This window comes from Chamaea fasciata, unplaced genomic scaffold, assembly GCF_029207755.1.
Source record: "Chamaea fasciata isolate MVZ Bird 193981 ecotype frontalis unplaced genomic scaffold, bChaFas1.0.hap1 SCAF_27, whole genome shotgun sequence".
NCBI lineage: Eukaryota > Metazoa > Chordata > Aves > Passeriformes > Sylviidae > Chamaea > Chamaea fasciata.
In genome coordinates, this window is record NW_027094112.1 from 4,928,700 (window position 1) to 4,944,251 (window position 15,552).

At 49.9% G+C, this 15,552-nt stretch overlaps 1 protein-coding gene across 1 annotated transcript in view; it reads left to right on the plus strand.

Annotated features, from left to right (window-relative positions):
- Positions 1-15,552, plus strand: part of LOC136301688 (src kinase-associated phosphoprotein 1-like) — a 105,713-nt gene that overhangs the window by 5,971 nt on the left and 84,190 nt on the right. The window contains exons 3-4 of the mRNA XM_066204811.1: positions 334-439; positions 3,298-3,323. Of these exons, the coding sequence (XP_066060908.1) occupies positions 334-439; positions 3,298-3,323 (132 nt within the window). The remainder of the gene's footprint in view (positions 1-333; positions 440-3,297; positions 3,324-15,552) is intronic.

The window sequence follows — 15,552 nt, forward strand, 5'->3', positions numbered from 1 at the left end:
CCCCCAATGATTTCCCGCCCGTTCCCTGATTTCCCGCCCGTTCCCTGATTTCCCGCCCATTCCCTGATTTCCCGCCCGTTCCCTGATTTCCCGCCCATTCCCCCAATGATTTCCCGCCCATTCCCTGATTTCCCGCCCGTTCCCTGATTTCCCGCCCATTCCCCCAATGATTTCCCGCCCGTTCCCTGATTTCCCGCCTGTTCCCTGATTTCCCGCCCGTTCCCTGATTTCCCGCCCGTTCCCTGATTTCCCGCCCGTTCCCTGATTTCCCGCCCGCTCCCCCAATGATTTCCCGCCCGTTCCCTGATTTCCCGCCCCTTCCCGGTTTTCCAGAGGCTCAGGATTACTTGGCGTGGGGTCTGCGGGAGGAGCCGCTCAGCGCCGGCGCCCGGGAGCGCCGGGACGCCATTCTCCGCCGCCTCCAGCGCGTCCACACCAGGTCGGGTTTTTCCTGAATTCCCCGATCCCAACCCGCCGGAATTCCCGCGGCTTTTGGGGAATCCTCCTTCCCGTGGTTTGGAATTTTCTGGGTGTTCCAGGATCGGGATGATGGGAGAATTCCAGGAAGTCGTTGTTGGTTTGTTTGGGTTTTCTCTGTCGCAGGATGGGGAATTCTTCCCTCTTTTTTTTTTTTTTAAGGAATTCTGGGATATTCTGGATTTATTCTTCAATCTCAAAATGGGAAATTTCCTCCCCTTTTTTTAATCTTTTTTAGGATGGAATTCTGGGATATTCCCGATTTCTTCCCTCATTCCAGGACGGGGATTTCCCCCCCCCTTTTCCTTACGGAAGGAATTCTGGGATATTCCCGATTTCTTCCCTCATTCCAGGACAGCGATTCCCCCCCCCCCCCCCTTTTCCTTACGGAAGGAATTCTGGGATATTCCTGATTTTCCCCCCCCCCCCCGATTTCAAGACAGGAATTTCCCCTCCTTTTTCCTTAAGGAAGGAATTCTCCGATATTCCTCACTTATTCCCTCATTTCAGGATGGGGGATTCTCCCCCTTTTTCTTAAGGAATTCTTGGATATTCCTCAATTATTCCCGACGGGAATTTCCCCCTCTCTTCTCATTCGAAGAAGGAATTTTCTCCAAATTAATCCAAATGAAATCAATCCCATCTTCGCCTCCTTTTATCCCCGAGCTCGCTCCCGCCACTAATTGCGTCTGGAGCCTCCTGGGTTGTTCCTTTCCGGAATTTTCCAGCCTTTCCCAGCCTGGCTGATGGAATTATCCCACTTTTCCCATCCATTTCCTCCCGGATCCACCATTAACCCGAAACCCGAGAGCCTCAACGGAGCCGGAAAACGAATTTAAATCCCTTTCCTCCCTAATGGGGAATTCCCAATCCCATTTTCCCGGCTCCTGGGGTTTGGTTGTTTTTTTTTTTCCCTGTTGGAAATCTCATCCAGCATCGATTTTTTAAAATATTTCTTTTCCCAGACATTCAAATCCCGGCTCCAAAGATCCCATTCCACCCCATCGGCTCCTCATTAATGAGGAAAAACTGGGAATTTGATTGGAAGCTGCCTGGATTTTATGGATCTGGCTCGGGGGGGGGGGGGTTGGATTTTGGGGTTTTCCAGCTGCTCAAATCCCGTTAAACCAAAGTTTGCCCAGATTTTTTCCGAATTTTTGGGTGTTTCAGGCCCAAAAATCCAAGAATATCCTGGAAAACTGGGGAAAACGGGTTTTGGGATGACGTTTTTTCCAGGAAGGAGTGGAGGAAACAATTCCCAATTCCATTTCATCCCAAATTTTCCTTCCCCGAGTAAGAACCAATCCAAGCACGGAATTCAAACCAAACGCTTGAGCTGAAATCGGAATTTTTTGCCGCTTTTTTTTTATCCTAAAAAACCGAGAAAAAAAAAAAAAAAAGCAGGAAAATCCAAAGGGTTTTTTTGGCGTTTTTCCTTCTGCCTTCCCGGAGCTGCTCCGGGAGGGAAGGGAACTCAATTTTCCCGGTTTTTTTTTTATTTTTTTTTAGGCCATTTCCTGGGATTAGAAATGACAGAGGTCGGGAACAAAGCCCCGGCGCTTTCAGGGAGCGGGAATTGCCAGTGACAGAAAATCGTTCGGGAAATGTCGGCGCCAAAACGCGGCCGGGAAAAGCTGCGACCCCGGGCAAAAAAAAAAATTCCCAGGGAAAAAAAAAATTGGGATTTTTGCTGCTCTTCTTCACCCAGGAGGCAAAAACATCCCGAATTTTGGGAATGTTGGATTTTTTGGGGAGGATTGGGATAATTCAGGGATCTTTAGAGCGGATGGTTTTCCGTTTAAACGTTGAATGGTCGGAGTTTTCCGTGGAAATGTTGGGATTGAAGGGTGGGAAAAGAGGGAGAACAAAACCTGGAGCTGCTTTTCCAGCTGCCCTCGGGTGGGGCTGGATTTTGGGGATTTAGGGACAGGACGGAGCAGCCAGGGGATGGAGAATAAATTCCTCATGCAAGTCAGGAACTATCCCCAAGAAATTCCCAATTTTTCCCCCCAAAGGCTCTTCCCAACCCAACATCCCGGGAAATGTTCTCCCCGTGCACATTTTGGGATTTTTCCTGATTTTTTTTTTTCCCCCCTCAATCCAAAGCAAACAACTCCAAGAATTCCCAGCCCTTCGTCGGAATTCCAGGTTTTTTTTTTTTTCCCGAGGAATCCGTGCCGGGAGCTCGGACGTTCCCGGGAAATCATTTTCTCCACGAAAGCTTTTAATGACGACCCCAATTGATTGGATTTCCCCCGAGCTCATCCTGGAACCGGCACATTGTGCTTCATTCCCAATCCTCGGTGCGATTCCCAAATTTCCCGGCGCCGTTCCTGGTTTAAAACGATTCCCAAGCTTTGCCCCAAGGCGGGAGAGAGGAAAGAATCCCGATTTTTTTTTTTTTTTAATTAAATCCCTTTTTTTTTTTTTTTTTGGGAATGGACAGAGCGTGGAGCATCCTGGCTGGGAAAGGAGCTCGGCGAAAATCCTGGGATATTTTGGGGTTGGAAGTGACTTTTAAAGGATTTGAGGGGGGAAAAAAACATCACAGGAATTTTTGCGTTTGGAGAAGGCTCCGTTCCAAGGGCTGGAAATCCATGGAATTGCGGTTGGGAAGAGCTTTCAATCCCATCCATTCCCTTCCCACCATCCCGGGTTTTTCCAACCCCTCTCCAGGGCTGGCACATCCCAAATCCTCATGGAATTCCTTGTTTTTCCCATTCCCCGGTTTCCTGGATCCTCCCACACATGCCGAAATCCTGGAAGAATCCTGGAGGAAAATCTGGGATTTTCCGACTCTTTTTTTCCTTTGTTTTTCAGGTACCGCCTGGAATTCCCATCCCGAGGTGAGTCCAGCTGGGAAGGGTTGGACTGGGAGACCTTCCCGGGGCTGAATTCCCGGGAAAAAGAGTTTTCATGGATGTGCGGGGCAGTTTTTGGGCTGGGAGAATCCCGGAGAGCAAATCCCGCCATTTCTGTGGCTTTGGCCTCGATTCCTGGGGCCGGGAAGTTTTCCAGAAATTCGGAAAAGTTTGGGAAGCTTGGAAAGGGATTCCCACGGAGAATTGTTTGCCAGGGAAGATTCCGGGCTGTCCCCCAGTTCTCCCGAGCCTGGAACGGGAGCAGAGTCCAGGATCGGGAGGGGAATTTCCCGGGAATGACCATTCCTTGTTAAAAATTCCGGGAAATGGTGGCTTTGCCCCTCGTTTCCTCCGCCGTGGGCGTGAGGATTTGAACTTCCTGGGATTCCTGAGGGTCACCAGGAGGGAATTCCGGGATCTCCGGGACGGTCGGTGGATGTGGGATCGCTCGGGGCTGAGCTGGAGCTCCTTTGGATCAGGAGATGGAATTCCCGATTCGGAGCGTTGGGAACAACACCGGGATTGGTGGGTTTGTCCTTTTCCCTTAAAAAACGGTTGGGATCCCTGGGGATCTCCTGGAGTTCCATCCAGGTGGGAGCTACTGGAATAAAATCCCTTCCCGGCATTCCAGCTCCTCCAATCCTTTCCTCCGGGAATTAAATCCCTTCCCGGCATTCCAACTTCTTTTGCTCCAGGAATTAAACCCATTCCCGGCATTCCAACCCCTCCAATCCTTCCTTTTCTCTGGGAATTAAACCCATTCCCGGCATTCCAACCCCTCCAATCCTTCCTTTTCTCTGGGAATTAAACCCATTCCCGGCATTCCAACCCCTCCAATCCTTCCTTTTTTCTGGGAATAAATCCCTTCCCAGCATTGCAATCTATCCAATCCTTTCCTCCGGGAATTAAATCCCATTCCCGGCATTCCAACCCCTCCAATCCTTTCCTCCGGGAATTAAATCCCATTCCCGGCATTCCAACCCCTCCAATCCTTCCTTTTCTCTGGGAATTAAACCCATTCCCGGCATTCCAACCCCTCCAATCCTTCCTTTCCTCCGGGAATAAATCCCTTCCCGCCATCCCAACTCCTCCGACCCTTCCCTTTTCCCCAGGAGCAAATTCCAGGCGTGTTCCCTCCCCCGCAGCCCATCCCGGGAAATGCCAGGAACGCGTCAGGCTGGCAAATTCCCTCCGGGAGCGGCGTTCTCCCGTTTCAATCTGAGCCTCGGGCTTTAATTGCTTCCCGGGCATTGTTTTCCCGATGAATCCAACATCTGGCACCGTTTGGAAAAGTCCAACGGACAGCTGGGAGGAAAATTAAAACCCCAAATCAAGAAAAAAAAAAATTGGGAAGGAGGGAAGACGGGAGCAGAGAAAAGGCTCCAAAGGAGGTTTTGAAATGGGGAAAATTCCTGGGATTTTGGAGGAGGAGGAGGAGGAGGAGGGAGGCTTTTGTGCCTTGGAATGTTCTTTTTATGGAGTGGGAAGCTGCAGGAAAAGTGGGAAAATCGGGATGTGGAACCGGGCAGGGATTTGGAAAGGAGCGCCCGGCTCCCTTGGAGTTCCTGGCTTGGAATTTTAGGTTTGGAATTCCTGCTGGGATTTCCTGGCTTGGAATTCCTGGTTTGGAATTTCCCCCCCCTTGGGATTTCCCTTGGGATTTGGGAAAAAAAAAACAACCCTGGAATTCTGATGAAGGGCCAGGGATTCCTTGGAGTTGTTTGCTTTGGATTGAGGGGGGGAAAAAAAAATCAGGAAAAATCCCAAAATGTGCACGGGGAGAACATTTCCCGGGATGTTGGGTTGGGAAGAGCCTTTTGGGGGAAAAACTGGGAATTTCTTGGGATGTTCTTGGGAATAGTTCCTGACTTGCATGAGGAATTTATTCTCCATCCCCTGGCTGCTCCGTCCTATCCCTAAATCCCCCAAATCCAGCCCCACCCGAGGGCAGCTGGAAAAGCAGCTCCAGGTTTTGTTCTCCCTCTTTTCCCACCCTTCAATCCCAACATTTCCACGGAAAACTCCGACCATTCAACGTTTAAACGGAAAACCATCCGCTCTAAAGATCCCTGAATTATCCCAATCCTCCCCCGAAAAATCCAACATTCCCAAAATTCGGGATGTTTTTGCCTCCTGGGTGAAGAAGAGCAGCAAAAATCCCAATTTTTTTTTTTTTCCTGGGAATTTTTTTTGCCCGGGGTCGCAGCTTTTCCCGGCCGCGTTTTGGCGCCGACATTTCCCGAACGATTTTCCGTCATTTCTGAATTTTTTTCCTCTCTCAATTCCCTGCCCCTCAAAGCTCCGGGTTTTTTGTTTTTTTTTTTAATTTGTTGTTCCAAACGCAAAATTCCTCCTCGGCGGTGGAACCTCGGCCTCTCCCCGACCCTCTCCCAGCTCCCGCCTTTTCGTAATTCTGACAAGGCCGAGTAGCAAATCATTAAAACAACCCCCCCAAAAAAAAAAGATTAAAAAAGAAAAAAAATAATAAAACCTCCTTTTTTTGGGTTTTTTTTGGTTTTTTTTTTTGCTGCAAAAATTCCCTTTGAAGGCGAGCCCGGAGTGTCCCGGAATTAATGGAGTGCCGGGTGATTTTAGGAAGTTTTATTTATTAAAATCCCCTTTTTCGGCTGGTTCGGGCTCTGCCGAGAGGAGCTTCAGGCCCACGAAGCCGGCTGGGATTGATGAAGTGTTTTGGAAAGCGCAGGAAAAAGAGAAAAAAAACAAGGACGAAAGAACTTTGGGATGGGGCGGGATTGGGGCGGCGATGTCGGGAGCGCCGTGTTTACATCAACGCCCCCAACTCCGGCTCGGGAAGCGTCCAAACGCGGCCAGAGGGAACGAACCAGGGGGCGGCCGCTAATGAATTAACGACTTAATTAATGAAAGAAAAAATCCCTTTGCCACCGACGCCGTGGAGCTGGAAAAAGCCGGATTTTAACATCGCGGCAGGGCCTTGAGCAGGGTCAAGCTTTTGCTTCCTGCTGCTCCAAGTGGAATTTTTTTCCCCATTTCTTTATTTTTTTTTTTTTTTTTGTGGATTAAATCCCGGGCAAATCCATCAGGAATTAATTTTTTTTTTTTTTTTGGCGGAAATCCCTGGCGGGGGTTTGGAGTTTTGCACCATCAGAGCAGCTGCGCAGCATCGTTCTCCCGATCCATCAATTATCAGGGGAGGTTTTATCAATTATCCCGAGATTTTGGGGAGGAAATCCGGGAATGATTCCAGCAGAGGACAGAACGTTTTTTTTCGGCTCGGGGAAATTTCCCAGCTCGGAGGGGATTTCCTGGGAAGGGCTGGATGGGGATAATTCAGCATTTTTCATCCCGCATACACAGAGAGAGAAATCAAAGCAAAAAAAAAAAAGTGGATTGAGAGGTCGCTGCAAGTGTTCAAACCCGGCCCCGGCTTATCAGGAACCTTTGGAATTCTTAAAAAAAAAAAAATCCGGGAATTGAGGCAGGAAAATGGAAAGTTGGGATGTGCCGGTTCCAGCCTGGAACCTGGGAGAGCCTCTGCACCCGTAAAATGTGGATTTAGTGGGTTGGGAGCACCAGTAATTCCGGGAATTATTTGATTTTCCATAAAAATTCCCCGTGTTCTGCCTCAGGATGAACCCCAAAAGGCTTTTTTCTGCATTCCTGGGAAATTTACGGAATTTTTTTTCCCCCCCCTTCGTTGTGGGGGTGTTCCCTGCACAAACCGAGGGGAGAGGAAGGGAAAAACCTCCAAAAAAAAAAAAATAAAATGGATTTAAAATAAAAATCCCTCCTCACCGTTATCGGTCCTCCCTCAGAGGCAGAAATTTGGGAATTTTGGACGGGATCGAGAGCCCGGGTGACAGCAAACCCCAGTTTGGCCGGATTATCCCGCAGGGAACGTCCAAACTTCCCGCCTGGAGAAGGACGAAGGGGATGACGAGGAAACTTTCAAAATCCATTTTTTTTTTTCCTTTGTTTTTCAACCATTCCCGGGATTTCCGACTCCCAAACCGGAAGGGAAATTCCCTGGCTTGGGAATTAGCGCTGGGGGAGGGGGAGCTCTCGGCCTCATTAATCAGAATTTTCCGCTTCCCAGTGAAACCCATCCCGCTTTGTAACTCCTCGGGATCAAATTAGTTTTAATTATTTTTTTTTGCCCTTTTTGGTCACTTTGGGCACTTTTCCCGTGTCCCCCTCCCCGGGGGAGGTCAGAGCTCAGGCGGAGTTTGTGGAATTCCAGCCCGCAGGGAAAGAGGAGGAAGAAGGGGAAAAAAAAAAAACAAAAAAACCTCGGGAATAAACGTCGGGATCTGCAGCTCCGGGGAGGGAGGGGTTAAACATTCCCAGGTTCCGCTGCTCCGGCTGTGGGCGCTTAATGAAATGTTTTAATTATCCCGTCGGTGGAATTACCTGAGGAGGGAGAGGCTGGAAGGAGCTCTCGGCGTTTCCGGACCTTGGCGATGGAGCGGGGAAATCCTGGAGTGGGTTTTTGTGGGAAAAAAAAACCCAAAAACTCCCCAAAACTTCCGGGATCGGTGGAAAAATGCTCCCGAAATTTTCCCCTCCTGGGGCTGGAGCCGGGGAGTTTTCATGGATTCCCTCACCCGAGATTGTTCCCGGTGGGAACAGCCCAAAAAAAGAGGGGGAAAGGAAAAATCCTCGGGTTTAGCCCCTGGAATTTGGGGGGCTGCAGGGAAAGGGGGGATGTGACCCCGGTGAGGAGTGGGAATTCTCTGCATCCACAATCCCTGGGTCTCATTCCTGCCCTCCAAACCCGGAATTTCCTCATTCCTGCCCCCCAAACCTGGAATTTCCTCATTCCTGCCCCCCAAACCTGGAATTTCCTCATTCCTGCCCTCCAAACCTGGAATTTCCTCATTCCTCCCTCTCCAAACCTGGAATTTCCTCATTCCTGCCCTCCAAACCCGGAATTTCCTCATTCCTGCCCTCCAAACCCGGAATTTCCTCATTCCTGCCCTCCAAACCCGGAATTTCCTCATTCCTGCCCCCCAAACCTGGAATTTCCTCATTCCTCCCTCTCCAAACCTGGAATTTCCTCATTCCTGCCCTCCAAACCTGGAATTTCCTCATTCCTGCCCTCCAAACCCGGAATTTCCTCATTCCTGCCCCCCAAACCTGGAATTTCCTCATTCCTCCCTCTCCAAACCTGGAATTTCCTCATTCCTGCCCCCCAAACCTGGAATTTCCTCATTCCTGCCCCCCAAACCTGGAATTTCCTCATTCCTGCCCCCCAAACCTGGAATTTCCTCATTCCTCCCTCTCCAAACCTGGAATTTCCTCATTCCTGCCCTCCAAACCCGGAATTTCCTCATTCCTGCCCTCCAAACCTGGAATTTCCTCATTCCTGCCCCCCAACCCTGGAATTTCCTCATTCCTGCCCTCCAAACCTGGAATTTCCTCATTCCTGCCCCCCAAACCTGGAATTTTCCCATTCCTGCCCCCCAAACCCGGAATTTCCTCATTCCTGCCCCCCAAACCTGGAATTTCCTCATTCCTGCCCTCCAAACCCGGAATTTCCTCATTCCTGCCCCAAAACCTGGAATTTCCTCATTCCTCCCTCTCCAAACCTGGAATTTCCTCATTCCTGCCCTCCAAACCCGGAATTTCCTCATTCCTGCCCTCCAAACCTGGAATTTCCTCATTCCTCCCTCTCCAAACCCGGAATTTCCTCATTCCTGCCCCCCAAACCCGGAATTTCCTCATTCCTGCCCCCCAAACCTGGAATTTTCCCATTCCTGCCCTCCAAACCTGGAATTTCCTCATTCCTCCCTCTCCAAACCCGGAATTTCCTCATTCCTGCCCCCCAACCCTGGAATTTCCTCATTCCTGCCCTCCAAACCTGGAATTTCCTCATTCCTGCCCCCCAAACCTGGAATTTTCCCATTCCTGCCCCCCAAACCCGGAATTTCCTCATTCCTGCCCCCCAAACCTGGAATTTCCTCATTCCTGCCCTCCAAACCCGGAATTTCCTCATTCCTCCCTCTCCAAACCCGGAATTTCCTCATTCCTGCCCCCCAAACCTGGAATTTCCTCATTCCTGCCCCCCAAACCTGGAATTTTCCCATTCCTGCCCTCCAAACCTGGAATTTCCTCATTCCTCCCTCTCCAAACCTGGAATTTCCTCATTCCTGCCCTCCAAACCTGGAATTTCCTCATTCCTCCCTCTCCAAACCTGGAATTTCCTCATTCCTGCCCTCCAAACCCGGAATTTCCTCATTCCTGCCCCCCAAACCTGGAATTTCCTCATTCCTGCCCCAAAACCTGGAATTTCCTCATTCCTGCCCTCCAAACCTGGAATTTCCTCATTCCTGCCCTCCAAACCTGGAATTTCCTCATTCCTGCCCTCCAAACCTGGAATTTCCTCATTCCTGCCCCAAAACCTGGAATTTCCTCATTCCTGCCCTCCAAACCTGGAATTTCCTCATTCCTCCCTCTCCAAACCTGGAATTTCCTCATTCCTCCCTCTCCAAACCTGGAATTTCCTCATTCCTGCCCTCCAAACCTGGAATTTCCTCATTCCTGCCCTCCAAACCCGGAATTTCCTCATTCCTGCCCTCCAAACCCGGAATTTCCTCATTCCTGCCCCCCAAACCTGGAATTTCCTCATTCCTCCCTCTCCAAACCTGGAATTTCCTCATTCCTGCCCCCCAAACCTGGAATTTCCTCATTCCTGCCCCCCAAACCTGGAATTTCCTCATTCCTGCCCCCCAAACCTGGAATTTCCTCATTCCTCCCTCCCCAAACCTGGAATTTCCTCATTCCTCCCTCTCCAAACCTGGAATTTCCTCATTCCTGCCCTCCAAACCCGGAATTTTCCCATTCCCCCCTCTCCACACCCGGAATTTTCCCATTCCTCCCTCTCCACACCCGGAATTTTCCCATTCTCCCCTCTCCAAACCCGGAATTTTCCCATTCCCCCCTCCCCAAACCCGGAATTTTCCCATCCCTCCCTCTCCAAACCCGGAATTTTCCCATCCCTCCCTCCCCAAACCCGGAATTTTCCCATTCCCCCCTCCCCAAACCCGGAATTTTCCCATTCCCCCCCTCTCCAAACCCGGAATTTTCCCATTCCCCCCTCCCCAAACCCGGAATTTTCCCATTCCCCCCTCTCCACACCCGGAATTTTCCCATTCCCCCCTCTCCAAACCCGGAATTTTCCCATTCCTCCCCCTCCCCCATCTCCCGGATCTCTTCCCCCATCCTCTCCCCCCAAACCCACAATTCCGCCTTTCGCCGCCCCATCCCAAACCACAACCCCTCCCCCCCAAATTTCCCCGTTTCGCCCCATCCCAAGCTCCCGGCATTCCCGGGATTTCCCCTTTTCCCGGGAAGAGCGGCCAAGGCGGCCTCCCCGGGTCTCGCCCCCGGCACGCGCTCGGCTCCCGCTGCTCCTTCCTCCTTCCCCGGGGGAGGATTCCTCCCGGGAACGCCGCCTCCCAAGGGCAGCGCTGGAAACTCTGGGAATATTTGGATTTTTTAAAAATCCTTCTTTATTTGCGGAATGATCGGTTAATTACTGCCCGGCTCCGCTCGGGGGGGGGGGGATTTGCGGGGTTATTAATTAGTTATTGCCCAGTTTTGCCTGGAATTCTGTGGAATTATTAATTAATTAGTGCCCGGTTTCACTTGGAGTTCTGTAGTATTGTTAATTAATTATTTCCCGGCTTTAGCTGGAGTTCTTATAGAAATATTAATTAATTCTTGCCCAGTTTCGCTCGGAGTTCTGTAAAATTATTAATTAATTAGTGCCCAGTTTCACTTGGAGTTCTATCGAGTTATTAATTAGTCATCACCCAATTTGGCCTGGAATCCTATAGAATTATTAATTAATTATTGCCTGGCTTCAGTTGCAATTCTATAGAATTACTAATTAACTATTTCCTATCTCCACTTGGAGTCTGATAGAATTATTTACTAATTATTGCCCGTTCCGTGGGATTCTTAATTAATTCTCGCCCAGTTTTCCCTGGAATTCCGCAGAACTGTTTATTAATTCTCGCCCCTTCCGTAGAATTATTAGTTAATTATTACCCAGCTTTGCCTGGAATCCCGCAGAACTATTAATTAATTGTTGCCCGGTCTGCAGAATTATTAATCAATAATTTCCCAGCTTTCCCAGGGAGGTTTTTTTTGGTTTTTTTTTTTTTTTGGGAAGATCGGTGCCTCAGAGCTGGAGCGGAGCCGGAATTTGGGATCCTGTCGGCGCCACCTCCCCTTTCAGCGGGAATAATTTACGAGTTCCCCCAACCACAAACCCCGGGCCCGTTTTGTGTCTCACACACAGGAAAAACAAAAAGGAGAAAAAAAGGAGAAAAAAGGGAAAAAAAGGGAAAAAAGGGAAAAAAGGATAAATCTTGTTTACTTGTTTACATGCCGTGGGAATCTGGGCCCGGGCCGGGTTCCAGGCTCCGCTTCCCTGGAGCGGCCGCTGCTCCTCCAGAGGCAAAATTTGGGATGGAGAAGAGCCAAGGGTGGGCAGGGGAGGGAGGAAATCCCGGGGGGAGGTGAGGAGAGGGCGGGGAAAAAGGGAGGAGAAAAGGGAGGAAAAAAGGGAGGAAAAAGGAGGAAAAGGGGAGGAAAAAAGGGAGGAAAAAGGAGAAAAAAAGGGAGGAAAAAAAGGAGGAGAAAAGGGAGGAAAAAGGAGGAAAAGGGGAGGAGAAAAGGGAGGAAAAAGGAGGAAAAGGGGAGGAAAAAAGGGAGGAAAAGGGAGGAAAAAGGAGGAAAAAAGGGAGGGAAAAGGAGGAAAAGGGGAGGAGAAAAGGGAGGAAAAGGGAGGAGAAAAGGGAGGAAAAAAGGGGAGGAAAAGGGGAGGAAAAAAGGGAGGAAAAGGGAGAAAAAGGGGAGGAAAAAAGGAGGAGAAAAGGGAGGAAAAAAGGGAGGAAAAGGGGAGGAAAAAAGAGGAAAAGGGGAGGAAAAAGGAGGGGAAAAGGAGGAAAAAAGGGAGGAAAAAAGGGAGGAAAAAGGAGGAAAAAAGGGAGGATAAAAGGGAGGAAAAAGGAGGAAAAGGGGAGGAGAAAAGGAGGAAAAGGGGAGGAAAAAAGGAGGGAGAAAAGGGAGGAAAAAGGAGGAAAAAGGAGGAAAAAAGAGAGGAAAAAGGAGGAAAAAAGAGAGGAAAAAAGGGAGGAAAAAGGAGGAAAAAAGGGAGGAAAAAGGAAGAAAAAGAAGGAACATGAAGGGAAAAGGAGGAAAAAGCAGCCGGGGTGACCCAAAGGGACTGGAAAATCCAGAGGGAAGGCGGGAGCTGCCGGTTTTCATGGATTTGGGGGATTTTTGGGAGCCCCCGAGTGATTGGGATGGAGGAGAACGAGCTCGGGGCAGCCCCGCCAAAGGCTCTGGCTCCAGGTGGAGAATTCCAGCCCGGGAATTCCAAGCTGAGAATTCCGGGCGGAAAACTCCGAGTGGAGAATTCCAGGTTGAGAATTCCAGGCGGAGAACTCCAAGTCGGGAACTTCGAGTGGAGAAATCCAAGTTGGGAATTCCAAGTTGGGAATCCCAGGCTGGAATCAGCTGAGGGAGAACATCGGGATACCTGCGCCTCCCATTAAAGATTTAGGGATTCAGCACTTCCGGGTTATTCCCGGGTTTTTTGGGGGGTTTTTTGTATCCCGGAAATTTCTCTGCCCTGGGACAGGGACCAATTTAACCCCTGAGCTCCTGATTTAACAATTCCCTTCGGGATTCTTCCCCCAAATCCCAAAAAATCCATTTTTCCCCCCGTTTCTGCCACCCTAAAACTCAGACCCGCCGCCGCACTTGGGGATATTTGAACATCCCAACGCTGACTCGGAAAATATTGAAACTTTTCCCATCGTTCCCCTCCGCGACCCCCCAAAAAATCCCCCGTTTTACCCTCCCCATCCTTGCCCGGCCATTCCTGGCCGGGTTTGGATATTCCCGAGGAATTCCGGGCGGTTTTCCCGTGCCTGGGGGAGGGGAAGGCGGCGAAATTCCGGCCGCGCGTTCCCGGCTGTGCTGCCTTGCAGCCCGACCTGCTGGGCGCCGCCAATACTGCAGGCTCCGGCCCAGCCCCAATCCCAAAGAATTCCCCTTTTCCCAGAGTTTCCAGCCCCAATCCCAAAGATTTTCCCCTTTTCCCGCCGTTTTCAGCCTCAATCCCAAAGATTTTCCCCTTTTCCCGCCGTTTTCAGCCTCAATCCCAAAGATTTCCCCTTTTCCCGCCGTTTTCAGCCTCAATCCCAAAGATTTTTCCCTTTTCCCGGCGTTTTCAGCCCAAATCCCAAAGATTTTCCCCTTTTCCCAGAGTTTCCAGCCCCAATCCCAAAGATTTTCCCCTTTTCCCGCCGTCTTCAGCCTCAATCCCAAAGATTTTTCCCTTTTACGCCGTTTTCAGCCCCAATCCCAAAGATTTCCCCTTTTCCCGTCGTTTTCAGCCCCAATCCCAAAGATTTCCCCTTTTCCCACCGTTTTCAGCCCCAATCCCAAAGATTTCCCCTTTCCCCGGCGTCTTCAGCCTCAATCCCAAAGATTTTTCCCTTTTCCCGGCGTCTTCAGCCTCAATCCCAAAGATTTCCCCTTTTCCCGGCGTTTTCTGCCTCAATCCCAAAGATTTCCCCTTTTCCCACCGTTTTCAGCCCCAATCCCAAAGATTTTTCCCTTTTCCCACCGTTTTCAGCCTCAATCCCAAAGATTTCCCCTTTTCCCGGCGTTTTCAGCCCCAATCCCAAAGATTTCCCCTTTTCCCAGAGTTTTCAGCCTCAATCCCAAAGATTTTCCCTTTTTACGCCGTTTTCAGCCTCAATCCCAAAGATTTTCCCCTTTTCCCAGAGTTTCCAGCCTCAATCCCAAAGATTTCCCCTTTTCCTGCCGTTTTCAGCCCCAATCCCAAAGATTTCCCCTTTTCTCGGCGTTTTCAGCCTCAATCCCAAAGATTTCCCCTTTTCCCGGCGTTTTCAGCCTCAATCCCAAAGATTTCCCCTTTTCCCGGCGTTTTCAGCCCCAATCCCAAAGATTTCCCCTTTTCCCACCGTTTTCAGCCTCAATCCCAAAGATTTCCCCTTTTCCCGCCGTTTTCAGCCTCAATCCCAAAGATTTCCCCTTTTCCCGGCGTTTTCAGCCTCAATCCCAAAGATTTCCCCTTTTCCCGGCGTTTTCAGCCCCAATCCCAAAGATTTCCCCTTTTCCCACCGTTTTCAGCCTCAATCCCAAAGATTTCCCCTTTTCCCAAAGTTTCCAGCCTCAATCCCAAAGATTTCCCCTTTTCCCGCTGTTTTCAGCCCCAATCCCAAAGATTTTTCCCTTTTACGCCGTTTCCAGCCTCAATCCCAAAGATTTCCCCTTTTCCCGTCGTTTTCAGCCTCAATCCCAAAGATTTCCCCTTTTCCCGTCGTTTTCAGCCTCAATCCCAAAGATTTCCCCTTTTCCCGGCGTTTTCAGCCTCAATCCCAAAGATTTTCCCCTTTTCCCGCCGTTTTCAGCCTCAATCCCAAAGATTTTCCCCTTTTCCCGCCGTTTTCAGCCTCAATCCCAAAGATTTTCCCCTTTTCCCGGCATTTTCAGCCTCAATCCCAAAGATTTTCCCCTTTTCCCGCCATTTTCAGCCTCAATCCCTCGTTTGGAGGCTCCACATGGGAATTTTTTTGGCGGGAGAATTCTCTCGGCACGAGTAGATGGACGGAATAGAAAACTGGGATTTGAAAGCAAAAAAAAAATTCCGATTTTACGGCCAAAAATTTTTGGATTTTTAGGCAAATTTTGAAGGCCCTGGCACTCCGAGGACGTCGATATGAGGGAAAAATGGGATTTTATGGAAAAATTTCAAGGCCTTGGTACTCCTGGGAAGTGAATTCGCAGAAAACTTGGGATTTTAAGGAAATGCAGACTTGTCCAAGGCCCGGAACTCCGGGGAAATCAAAAATCCCTGGGGAAAATCCGCAGCCACCAAACCCTCGGCTCTTCCCAGGGAAAATCCCGAACTCCGGGGCCTCGAAATCCCTGGAAAAACGGGAATTCCCTCCATTTCCCAGCCCCTCCAGGCATTCCAAACCGTCCCGAATTTCTACGGGCAGAGCTTTAACCGAATCCCAGCAGCTCCGATCCCATCCATCCCCGCTTGCCGTGGGATTTTTCCGGGATTCCGGATTTTTGGGATTTTTTTCCCTGGATTTAAACGGGAATTGGGGATTTGAGGAGGAATTTTGGGATTTTTTTCCCCTGGATTTAAAGGGGAATTGGGGATTTGAGGAGGAATTTTGGG